At 40.9% G+C, this 12,625-nt stretch overlaps 2 protein-coding genes across 2 annotated transcripts in view; both read right to left on the bottom strand.

The window, feature by feature from the left end:
* The window catches only part of RPLP2 (ribosomal protein lateral stalk subunit P2), a 483,637-nt gene that overhangs the window by 96,347 nt on the left and 374,665 nt on the right, over positions 1-12,625 (bottom strand). The gene's annotated exons all lie outside the window — the stretch shown is intronic.
* The window catches only part of CRACR2B (calcium release activated channel regulator 2B), a 140,236-nt gene that overhangs the window by 13,438 nt on the left and 114,173 nt on the right, over positions 1-12,625 (bottom strand). Inside the window, exons 7-8 of the mRNA XM_073604824.1 lie at positions 11,948-12,043; positions 2,670-2,857 (exon numbers count right to left, since the gene is read on the bottom strand). Of these exons, the coding sequence (XP_073460925.1) occupies positions 2,670-2,857; positions 11,948-12,043 (284 nt within the window). The remainder of the gene's footprint in view (positions 1-2,669; positions 2,858-11,947; positions 12,044-12,625) is intronic.

Below are 12,625 nucleotides of genomic sequence, written 5' to 3'. Positions count from 1 at the left end.
CCTCAAGGAAATTATTGCCTTGTAGAACATAATTATGCATTTAGCTAATTTGGGTGACAATATTGGGGCAGATAGTTTCCTAGTAAGAAATCAATTATTCATTATGTCCAGGTGCTTTAGGGGTTTTTGTAGATTTACTTATGCCTACAATTTCAGTTTCAGTTCAGGGGGCATTAAGACAAAGCAATTGCTGATCAATTGAATGGAGATGCTATCTAACCAGGCTAGAGAATTGGAGAAGGGCAAATACGAGTGGGGAGGAATATTTTTATAGAAGGATTCAAAAATGTCTCAAACTTCTTTGGGGTGGAAAGAAGTTTGATCTTATGATTATGAGGTTCATAAAACAGAGTGGTGTAGAAGAGCTTTTCAATTTAAAGGTGAACATACAGAAAGCTGAGTTACCAAGTAAATGAATCCAGCCTTAGACCAGTGCTGGACTTTTTCTGTGTTTTCTAAGAGAATGGTATTTAGTGCTAACTGTTTTTGTGTAATTTGTGGTAAAAGAGGGGAGACTGATTCTAAATGTGGGTTTGCAAAGTTTATCCAATTCCGCTGTAAGAGAAATACTGTAGGTCAGTGGTTCTCAACCCTGTCCTCAAGTACCCCCAACTGGCCATGTTTTGGGGAATTTTTTAAAATAAAATAGCTGTCCAAAATACCAGGCCACTGACTCGGATTTAAAGCACCTGTGCAAGATAAAGGAAAACATGCAAACATGGCCTGTTGGGGGTACCTGAGGACAGGGTTGAGAACCACTGCTGTATGTCATATGGATAGTTTAACTTTATTCTTAGTAGCAGCTGTATAAATCAGGTGACCTCTCAGTCATGGTAATTTTTACATGCATTCTGAGAGTGGTCTCTGGCTGTTCACCCACTGCTTGAGTTCCTAGGTCTACACACCTTCTTAAGAGGGGTCCCAATATACTACAGAGAATGCAACAGGAGGAACTAAGACATGTGCATTATGGCAGGCAGACCTTGCTATTGGAGTGTCCAAGTCATATAAGGCAGGAGCTGGCTCATCTCACCTAAAACTAAATGATCACATTTGAAGTGATTGGACTTTGACAGCAGCAGACATTGCGAATATAACAATGTAATCTGATTTGTAAAAGATCTCCTTGTTGCACGTTCAGATCATTTGGTTGTAAAGAGAGTAAAGTGGCAAATTTCACATATGGCAGTACACTGGTTGCAGATGCAGCTAGAAACCTTTACATATGTACATGTTTACTGAAGAACTCCTGCAGAGGTTTTACTGTGTAACTGTTTATGTCTTGTTTTTACCTAAAATGTTCTAACTTTGTTAGAGCTGCATGTGAGCGGGGCCAATTGATTGGTACCTGGGAAGTAAAGATAATCTGAGACCAAGGAAGGTGGTACAAATATTATTTAGTAAAGTAGAAGTAACAATTAAACTAATGGAAGACAGTGGCAAGGTGTTCATTTAGAGTTCCATACACTATGGCAACGGTGCCTCAATATTACAGGAAACCCAAGTAAAACAGCTCTTAACAACTTTGGTGGTATTTTACCAGAGTCTAGGTACTTCAGTGGACACTGTTAGGCTACTTGATTGAAACTGCATCTGATGGTGGGGCAGACTGATAGATAGAACAGCGGTGCTGGGACTTTCAGTAACTAGATGGGAAGGTCCTCGTCCCAACTCTCTAGGGTTCCCAGATGGCAGAGCCAGGTGTGATGTTCCTGCACTATCCCTCTTCTCCCTATCACTAAGTGCACTGTCCCTAGCCAGCGGCGATCCTGTAGCTACACTATCTACTTCGCAAAATTCGCAAATGCGTGCCAACTGCAGTGGAGCAGTGCTTTTTATAAGTATCACCCTCACTAAAAAAAAAAAAAAAAAGACTAAAATCCAAATGTACAGCTACTTCCCTGATGACACCTATGAAGGCCCTAGAGGAACAAAAGCTCCTGTCAGCCCCTATTCCCTTTGCACAGCGACTGCTAGAACAGTGCCACCTACAGAGGGGTGGCTGAACTGCACCTGCCTACATGTACATCTGTAATAAAGTATTCCCGCTATGAATGTAAACACAAATAGACTTTTTATTCATAAGTAAAATAGTTCTAATGGCTAGACATTTTTTACTTTATTATTGCGTTATGGTAAAAAATGTCCCGCCCATTGTATTACCCCCACACTTCCCTTTATACTTACCTGAGCCTGATCTCAATCCAGCATTGTGCCCATCTGCAGCGGTGCCGGTCTCTTTCTCTCTCCTCACAGGCTCATACCATTGTACAGAGCAGGTAAGTATACCAAGCTTATTGTTTTAATTAAACAAATACCCTTTACAACTGCTTTAAACTGAACGATTCGCCAATCATAAAGGTTAGTATAAAATATTTCATTATTTTTGTATTTCCAAAAAAGCAAATTTTTAAAACATCACCAAATCTCACTCCAAATCTCCTGAGACTAGCAGGCAGAGGCAGCAGTGCCATAGACCTCACACTGCAGATTTACAGTTAGGAGGCTGGAGGCACACTCATACTAAGAACTGCACTGCTATTTCAGGGTCCTGCTTAGATACAATTAAGATTTCAAAATGTTCACTATAAACACAGAAAACTTTCCAATCTTTTGAGTTAATTTTCACTTTAATGCGCTGTATTATCTCAACATAAAGAGATATCTACCTCTTCTTGCATTCCTGCTCCTCTTGCTCCTGTTTGCGCAGGTTCATTAGGTTTGCCTGTGCTTTTCCCAAGTTAGTCTTGGTCCTCTCAAGTTGCTCGATGAGGTCCTCATTAAGCTGTCTCAAGCGATCATTTTGAACTCGTGTCTCGAGTTGCTCACTGTTTAAAGAGTGCAACTGATTCTCCAGCTGTTTCATTAAATAGAAGACAGAGGTCTCAATTTAATACAAGCTATGTAATATGAAAAATAATTCATGACCATTAAAAAACACAAAAAGGTGAGAGAAAGCGTAACAATTACAGAAAGAACTTGGGAAACAGACATTTTAAGTGAAAAATCTGGAATACACAGATGTAAAAATAAAAAAAAAACAATGTAAAATTTTTACATGTAAAAGTTACTCTACTCAAGAAAGGAGTTTTAAAGCTTTAGGTCTTATGCACACCAGGGCTTTTGTAAACGCTTTTCTACTAGCAGGTAGCAAGTCCTGTTTTTGCAATCGCATTTGCAGCACTTGGCCGTATATTTAATTGGCAAGAATATTAATTAATTCTGGCCATGGAAATGAAAAAATGCTTTGTCATTTGAAAAAGATATACCAGTGCATATCAAGCTTAAAGTAAATCTGTACTTTGCCCATACAAAGGTTCCTTTTCACTTCTGCCGTGCAATTAAAAAAACTTACGTTTCCTTTGCTCTGCCAACACTCAGTTTGCCTATCAGAGTGACTAGCCCATTAAAAGTCACAACCTGGAGCTCAAACAGGGCTGAGGGCTTTCTCCTGCCCATCATGTGACAAATGCTGGCAGCCAGAGCTGCCAATTTCCAAGCACTAGTGCTGTCAAATGGGATAGGAAAGGAGCGAACCACATGCTCCCCCCATAACCAGAGGTACTATGTACACTATATTACACAAAGTATTGTGACGCCTGCCTTTACATGCTCATGAAATTTAATGACATCCCAGTCTTCGTCTGTAGGATTCAATATTTACTTGGCCCACCCTTTGCATCTATAACAGCTTCAACTCTTCTAGGAAGGCTGTCCACAAAGTTTAAGAGTTTGTCTATGGGAATGTTTAAACATTTCTCAAGAAGCACATTTGTGAGGTCAGGCACTGATGTTGGATGAGAATGTCTGGCTTGCAGTCTCCGCTCTAATTCATCCCAAAGGTGTTATATCGGGTTAAATTCAGGACTCTGTGCAGGACAGTTAAGTTCCTCTATCCCAAACTTGCTCATCCATGTATTTATGGACCTTGGTGGACCTTATGGACCTATGGGCACTGGTGCGCACTCATGTTGGAACAGGAAGTTCCCAAACTGTTCCCACAAAGTTGGGAGCATAAAATTGTCCAAAATGTCTTGATGCCTTAAGAGTTCCCTTCACTGGAACTAAAGGGGCAAGCCCAACCCCTGAAAAACAACCCTACACTATAACCCCCCCCTCCACCAAATTTTTTGGACCAGTGCACAAAGCAAGGTCCATAAAGACATGGATGAGCGAATTTGGGGTGAGGAATTTGATTGGGCTGCACCGAGTCCTGACCTCAACCCGATAGAACACCTTTGGGATGAATTAGAGAGGAGACTGTGAGCCAGGCCTTTTTGTCCACATCAGTGCCTGACCTCACAAGTGCGCTTCTGGAAGAAACCTCAAACATCCCCATAGACGCTCTCCTTGTGGACAGACTTCCTAGAAGAGTTGAAGCTGTTATAGCTGCAAAGGGTGGGCCAACTCAATATTGAAACCTACAGACTAAGACTGGGATGCAATTAAAGTTCATGGGCGTGTAAAGGCAGACATCCCAATACTTTTGGTAATATAGTGTATGTCACTTCACTTTCCAGGGAGAATGGTGTAGTAGGACAGTGTAGGGAAGATAAATAAGAGTGGCTGTAGTGGCCAGCCTAAATTGAGCTAGCCGCATGGCCCTGTATGAACCGAGCACTGGAGCATTTTAATTTAACAGACACAGAAAGAAGTTATGGGGCTCATAGATATGAGGGTGACAGCAACAAAAAAAAATAAAAAATAAAAAAAAGGAAAAGGTGCATGCAGAGTTCATTCTCAAATACAGAGGGGAATTCCTGAGATCACAGGCATTTCCTGAATGAGTTACTATATAAGGTATGCTCTTATCAAATGCATATATCCCAGCTGTTCACTTTGTGTACCTACAGTACTCTTTGCTTATGTCATCCACAGATCTTTAGCATTATTATTTTTTAGATAGTACATTTTTATTGAGGGTTTTCCATAAGTTTACAAAAGACAGATTGAAATAAGGAACAGATAAAACACATGGCTTCCATTAAACATTACCACTGGGTGTGATGACAGAGTTTTCAAAAAAACAGTAGAAAATACATTTTTTCACACAGTCTATAAAAAGGAGCAAGTTAATAGTATCACCTTATTGTACATGGTGTGAACTGTATGAGTAAGGCAGCATGGCTGGTTTGCTACAGTGAGAAAGGAAAAAGAAGAAAAAAAAGTGCAGAAACAGCAAAGAAAAGTACAGGTGGAGCTGGAGGTAGGGGTAAGTGCAAGGGTGAGTAGGGGGGGAGACAATAGAAGAGGGCTCCCCCATCAAGACTCTACTGGTTGTTCACTCTGCTTAGACATATCTGAGATATGTCTTAGTGTCTCCAGGTTGTAGAACAGGGGTACTCAACCTTTTGAAAAGCAAGGGTCACTTAAATGATTTGGTAACCGGTCATGGGACACAATGAAATGAAATGAAATTGTTCAGAATTTTGGATTTTTTATTTTGATTTGCACAATGAACATTTTCCTCTTGCAGCCGCTAAATGCTGATGGAAGGGAGAGGATAAGCCGGCCTTCAGTGGGTGCAGGAGCAAAATAGAGGTGATTGGTTCCTGTACACGCCACTCCAGCCATCCCTTCAGTCCAAGTGTAAAACAGAATGTGATAGGGAGGCACAAGCCCCCTAGAGCATGGAGTGGGGTATGGCTAAAACACAGCTAAAACTATAGGGTTTTACCACCACCCCAAACTGCATCTGTCTGCTGATACTGGGAGCCAAGAAGGACACAGCTTGCTCTGCTCTATGGGCCCTCTGATCCCATAGGGGAATGTATTCCCTTCCATTTTTTTTTTTTTTTGTTTGTTTAGTGGAACAGATCGGATTGGAGGTATGGAGGTGTAAACGGAGACAATTCTGTTTACATTTGAAGCTTCACAGAAGTAAATGGAGGGTCCAATCAGGTCCTCCTGAAAAACAGTCGGACCCCATCGGACAGATCATGTGAAAGGGGCCTAAGGCTGCTTTCACATGGATACACTGCTGTTTACCTGTGGGTTAGCTGCGCTTTGCTATAGACTTATTATATCTTGCAGGGGTTGTGCACTTTCTGAAAGTGCGCCAAACCCGTAGAATATAATAGAAGTCAATGGCTCATTGCAGGTAACCCGTAGGAAGGCCGCAGGTGCACTGTGCTGCACCTGCAGATAAGTGAGAAAGTAGCTTAATAACCATTGCCAAACTATACCCATTGCAGAAAATACTGTATATAATAATAAATATGCACATTCCTACTGTGCTATTCATAAACAGACCTTTTTATCCTGCTATTTTTGCAGGGATTGCTGCCTGTAGTGTAGGAAATGTTGCTGTCCCAGCAGTGTTAATTTTAGTCTTAGGACTAAAATGGCATTTTAGTTTTAGTCCTATTTTAGTCTTCTGCAATTGTTTTAGTCATATTTAGTCAACTAAATCTCCAGTATATTTTAGTCTACTAAAATGTAATACGTTTTAGTCGACCAAAATCTCCAGTACTTTTCATTAATTGCAATTTAGTTTTAGTCATAGTCTTTTGACTAAAATGGCTTTTAGTTTTAGTCGTATTTTAGTCATCTCAATTGTTTTAGTTTTAGTTGTATTTTAGTCGACTAAAATAGTATTCATTTAGTCGACTAAAATGTTTTAGTCATTTTAGTCAACTAAAATGTTTTAGTTGTTTTAGTTGATTAAATTAACACTGTGTGCCAGGTGGAGTGCATTTGGTATCACTTAGCGCTATAGAGGAAGCATCGGCTTATGCGGCTATTGCTCCCTCCATAGCCATTTACTTCCTACCATGTTAGCCCCATCCACACTGATGTTTTGGGATAGTGTGTCAGCAAGCCTTGATCTGGGCTTGCCGACCCGCCATCCCAGAGCAGGAGTTCACAGGCCACATCAGAGGAGTCCGCGGGCCACTGGTTGTGCACCCCGGTATGGGAAATGGATCCAGGTGCTTCAAGCTTTCAAAATGTTGGTAAGTGTCTTGGAAGGGAAGCAACATGTTCCTCCATCCCCATCTGGTTAAGTTCTCCTAAACCAAGTATCAGACTTAATTTTGGTAAGGCTGAGTGAAATAAGCGAACTCAAGGTGGGTGCCCTCCTAGATAACAACCTTCTTACAAAATGGTATGCAGCTTACAATCACCATGTAAAATGGGAAAATTACATTTAAAAGGAGATGTATGGGATAAAAAAAAAAAAAAACACATTTATACCCAGCTCTATGCTGCATCATCAGTGTGATGCTATACAGCTGTCCCACATTGGCTCTAAGCCCGAGAACTGAGTGATCTCATTTACTGCTGATCTCTCGATCTGCTCAGAGCAGGAAAAAATGACTGTCAATCACCGTTATCTGCTCTGCTGCTCCAGTGCTCACCGGATCAGGTTGGGCTGGAGAGGTGGCACGTACACCTTGCTTTGGCTCTCAGCTGCATGAGGAGAGCCAGAGCCAGCTGTAAATCAGGTAAGTAGGTGAATCCCAACAACATGGTCAGGATTTATGCAGAGCCTGCAGCAACTCTGCCATGTCAGCTGACAGCAGGTATTAGCCTGACTCTGGGTCACAAAAGTAAATGCACTTCTGTGACTCAGAAGAGAAGTATGGCCAAAAGAGCTTTGGCCATACTTCTTTTTTAATAATTCGGATTACCCTGTCCCATACATGACACCAAGGCATTGCTATCCCAACTACAGCATCTGAAATGCTAACAGAGTTAGATGTGGGTGGCCTTGGATGTTCAGACACTTTATTTATTCCTTTTCTCAAGTCTGAAGTGACCCAAAATTGCCTTTCACCATAATAAAACAAGAGATGTGTGGCAAATATGTCTCGGTTGCAAGGTGGGCCCTCGTTAGATACCCCATGGAAGTGGAAAGAGAAAGGGTAAGGGGGAGGGAGGGGTGTTGGAACAGCAAAACAAAGAAGAAACTGTAGTCTCACCATGGCGGACCAGCAATGCCAGTTTAGCCAAGGGTAAGGTATACCTGGGGGGGATAAAATACACTATGAAAACAAGAACCTGGTCTGCCCTAGAAGAAGGCAGGTCTTTGGGACTACTGGAGAAAGAGAAAGACTGCTGACAGTCCCCAACGACATGACCTGGGTGAGTTGTAATAAGAGCACTTCAAGGTAAATGATATTAAAACCCTTCTTACATGAATTAAAATGAGAAAAATTAAACATTATCCAACAGCATTGTCAGCATTGTTAATCCTTTCAAATTAAAAATAAAAGGCATTTCTTCTCTCTTGACTTATGTATGATCTCTTCCTTTTGTCTAAAGAATGGACCATGCAAAGGATGTTCAACGATTTCTACAGATTAGAGCTATGGATGCTCAGGGCTCTGTGCACCTGATACTTTTCAATAAGTGATTTGTTAAGAAGGGTGTTAAATAAACCCTGAATTGTGGATTGGATATTTTCCTGTTACATCCAGATGTTGCTGAGGCATTGGTTGTCTTTCAAATTTTCCAGGTGGGACCACATTGATTGATCAAACATTCCTGCCTGTTCCTGAGCTATCTGTTTTAAATTGCAATGAACAATTCAACTGCAGTAAATGTTTGGTGAATTTTCACAGCTTTATAAATATGCCCTTAGATGCCCTTCACTATTTCCAGTACAAAGCAAGAATGCACCTAGACTCGGCTTAACGTCTAGGTGTGCACCCAAGCATAGGAAATAACGTACATACTTCCAGGTGTTTTTATAAAATTAGCTCCAAAACACAATTGGACATCTGTATTTTAACTCCCATTGGCATGGTTCCTAAATAGCTGCTGGAATCCCCCTACCTTGTTTGTAACTACCAGTCATGCATACTGAAGTTGACAACAACTTCAAGGGAAATGCCAAGACGCCTAAAGACTACATTTTATTGTACCATCATCCAGATTAACATAGGATTCAAAGAAAATGGATTACAGAGAATATTTTAAAGGAATTCTAAAAAAAAAAAAAAAAAAATGTAGCTGCTGATTAATAAACAAACACCAGCACAGGTATCCAGCGCTGTCACCACAAGAGCAAGTTCTTTACCGTTCTTCGGGTCCCTGGCACCACCTTGAATATGAAAATCCAGCTGTGACTTCCTGCTGTTTCACAGCCGGTTCCTCACTGCATATGCTTGAGACATGCTGCACTTTTGGACTGCTCCCATAGCCTCCTGGGACTCATCACAGGTTCCAGGAGGTTGCAGGCAGGGAGGCAATCTGGGGGCCAACCTCTGCTATTCAAGCCTAGCAGAAGTGGGAGTTGGTACCTGTCAGAAATAGGTACCTGCTCACAGAAAAAAACAAAACAAACAAAAAAAAACACTCAATAATGGTATAAGAGGGTGAGAGAAGAAGGAGAAGTCAAGTTTTCACTTTTAAGTGAAGTTCCACTTTAAGTAAATGAGATATCTAATACAAAAATATATCTGATAAAGTATCCGAAGACATGGAAACGTCTTATTTAAGTCTGGGATAAAGCATTGCAAATGCATTGTGTCTCTACAGTAAGGGTAGATTGCAAGTGGGCAAATCTGCTCAAATTTTCATTGAATGAATGAATGAATGAAAGAATGCTCAATTACGGCATGGAATATAAACTCATGAAATAATAGCATTTGTCAATGTATTTGGCCAGTGAAAGGCTAGCCAGAGGGATCAAAGAATGTTTAATAATCATACATGTTTCAAATGTCTTGCTTGGTCCAACAGAACACTCTGATGGCACAAAGTCTTCTTGTTTAAGCAACGATGGTGGGAAAGGAGGATATGCATAGCCACAGTGCTGTATTTTCTTAGGGAAGCAATAGCAAGCAAGTAAAGCTGGCCATACATGGATCGAAATGTGGCCCGTTCAACGGGGACCACCCTAATTTAGATCCATGTGTGGCCACTATGCATGAACAGAAGTCAATCTACCAATCACTTCTGTTCACCTTTCCTATTGATATGTTGTCGCTCAATCAGGGCTGCAAGCAATAGACTGCAGAGCTGATCTGTCTATGCTGACAGTAGGGGAGACTCCCCGTTGTCAGAATGTAATGACAGCAGGGAAGATTCCCTCATCTAATGACACAGCAGGAGGGGGATTCCCCTATCCACATTGAATGTGTGGATGAGGGAAATTGAGTTTTGTGCAGCCGGCTGGTTGAATGAAATAAACTGACCCATGTATGGCCAGCTTCAGGCACTCACTTTGTGGTTTGTGAACAGTCATTAATGGATGCGAGTTACTGCCCATAGGCAATTCACCTTTGGCCACCACAAGACTTTTTTTTATTGTCTCAGGAAAATTATGAGACTATGGCTTGTGTACCAATATGCCTGATCTTTCAGATTTGGCTTTCAACCCATGTCATAAACTACAAAATCAGATTGTACAATCGCTTTATAATCTCTTTTAGATCTACCAAAACTATGTAATATGACAACAGAACTAAGCAATCCACTGATGTATTAAATCAGGAGGGCCCTTGCATTATGTAGCTGATGTCAGGTTGGACGGCTATGAATGATCACGCAGCATTCAAGTCAGTGTATTGCCCCATACACACGGTCAGATTTTCCGACTGAAAATGTGTGATAGGACCTTGTTGTCGGAAATTCCGACCGTGTGTGGGCTCCATCACACATTTTCCATCGGATTTTCCGACACACAAAGTTTGAGAGCTTGCTATAAAATTTTCCGACAACAAAATCCGTTGTCGGAAATTCCGATCGTGTGTACACAAATCCGACACACAAAGTGCCACACATGTTCAGAATAAATAAAGAGATGAAAGCTATTGGCTACTGCCCCGTTTATAGTCCCGACGTACGTGTTTTACATCACTGCGTTCAGAATGATCGGATTTTCCGACAACTTTGTGTGACCGTGTGTATGCAAGACAAGTTTGAGCCAACATCCGTCGGAAAAAATCCATGGATTTTGTTGTCAGAATGTCCGATCAATGTCCGATCGCGTGTACGGGCATAACTTGTAAACACCGCTGTGGTAAGTGACAGACAATTGCATTTAATTTGTGCTGAGTGTATGGATCTTACAAAAAGATGAACAACTTCTATAGATTAAATTAGTTACTGTAAACCAGTCAGGGATTGAACCCTACCAATCTCTATAAGGCAGATCTCTGTAATGCTGGAAAATGTATATTCTCATTCTAATGTCTACAAATATGCCCCCGCCCACCTCTAACCAGAAGCTAACACGAATGGTTGCAGAATGAGACCCTTTGCCTTTACAATAAAGACAAAAAACTCAGATGTCGAATGAGAGCCAGACTGTCTGCATTTCTGTCTTTACCCTGAGGTTTCTGGCCTTAAAAGGATACATATACTGAGAAAATATAGAGGCGGTCATTGCTGAATACCAGAACCAGCATGCAGATCAGCGCATCTGATGTTTCCGCTGCCTCTGACTTCACCAGTTGCATGTCTGTTAGTGCGTTTGCCCCGTCAAAGTCAGGAAAAAGATACAGAACTCTTAAAACCCACACTAATCACTTGAACTATACATTTTCTCCCCTAGGGCTGTCTTGTCTATAAACTCACCAGGTGCAGATTTTTTAGGAATTTTATGTGAATTGTTTTTTACTTTTTTTTTTATATGTTTGCTATATTTAAGGATAGATATGTGGTCATGTGTTTTTCAGAAGTATGTAGGTTTGGTTGTGTTGAAATGTTGATGGTTGTGTTCAAATTTTTTTAATATTGCTGTTGTAAAGTGTAAAGAGTACCTTGATAAATTTCATTGTATATACACAATGACAAAGTATTATGTTATGTTATATTAGGGGTCAGAAACAAAGAAGTACTGAGGCCATAGATAGCCAGGGTATGGGGATTTGCAGATCAATACCAGCATTGCCAGCACCCATATTTTCTTTAGCACAGGTATCTTGACAATCCAAGTAATAAGATAAAGTAAAAGTACTGTAATATGGAATAGTAGTATAGAGACAGTGCTCTGTACCTGTCGCTGTCGCAGAACAATGCCCTCAAGCTCTTGTTCCTTCCTCAGTAGTTCCCTCTGCAAAGTGGTTTGTCTGTCCTGTTGTCTGGTGGAATCCTGCACATGAGAACAATGTAATCAGTCAGATATCAGATGTCATGGTGACATATTTTCACAGAAGAAGCCCTGCCTAATGCTGGCCACATACCAATTAGATTTTCATTGGACAGCTAGATTTACTAATAATTTGAACCCACCTGATAGGATCGATACTGAGTGGATTAGTTAGATATAGGCACTGCATAGTTATTAGTAAATTTGTCAGATAAAATCTAGGGATTCGATTTATGGCCAGCGTAATCCTCTCACAGTCTTCACTTCTCTAAGATGTGCCGACCTGAAGGTTCTTCAGTACCTAGGAGTGGAAATCCCCGTAAAAGGAAGGCGAGCCTCAGAGATCCAGAGAACTACTACAGGACAATAGTTTAAAAGTGCTTGAAAAGTGCATTTCATGTAATAGGCAATGGCGTAGGCTGAGTTAGGACATGCGTGCCTGAAAAGCTGGGTGTGGTGGACATCTAAACACAATGTGGATCTATTGGGAATTTTTTTATATAGAATAGGCGTGTAGCCTTGAAGGTGGGATTATTTTTCATAAAAAGGACAGCAAGATTGACTTTTAAATATGTGCTTTTGTTT

The sequence above is a fragment of the Aquarana catesbeiana genome, linkage group LG11, assembly GCF_042186555.1.
Source record: "Aquarana catesbeiana isolate 2022-GZ linkage group LG11, ASM4218655v1, whole genome shotgun sequence".
NCBI classification, from domain to species: Eukaryota; Metazoa; Chordata; class Amphibia; order Anura; family Ranidae; genus Aquarana; species Aquarana catesbeiana.
This window is presented reverse-complemented; position numbering and strand designations above follow the sequence as displayed.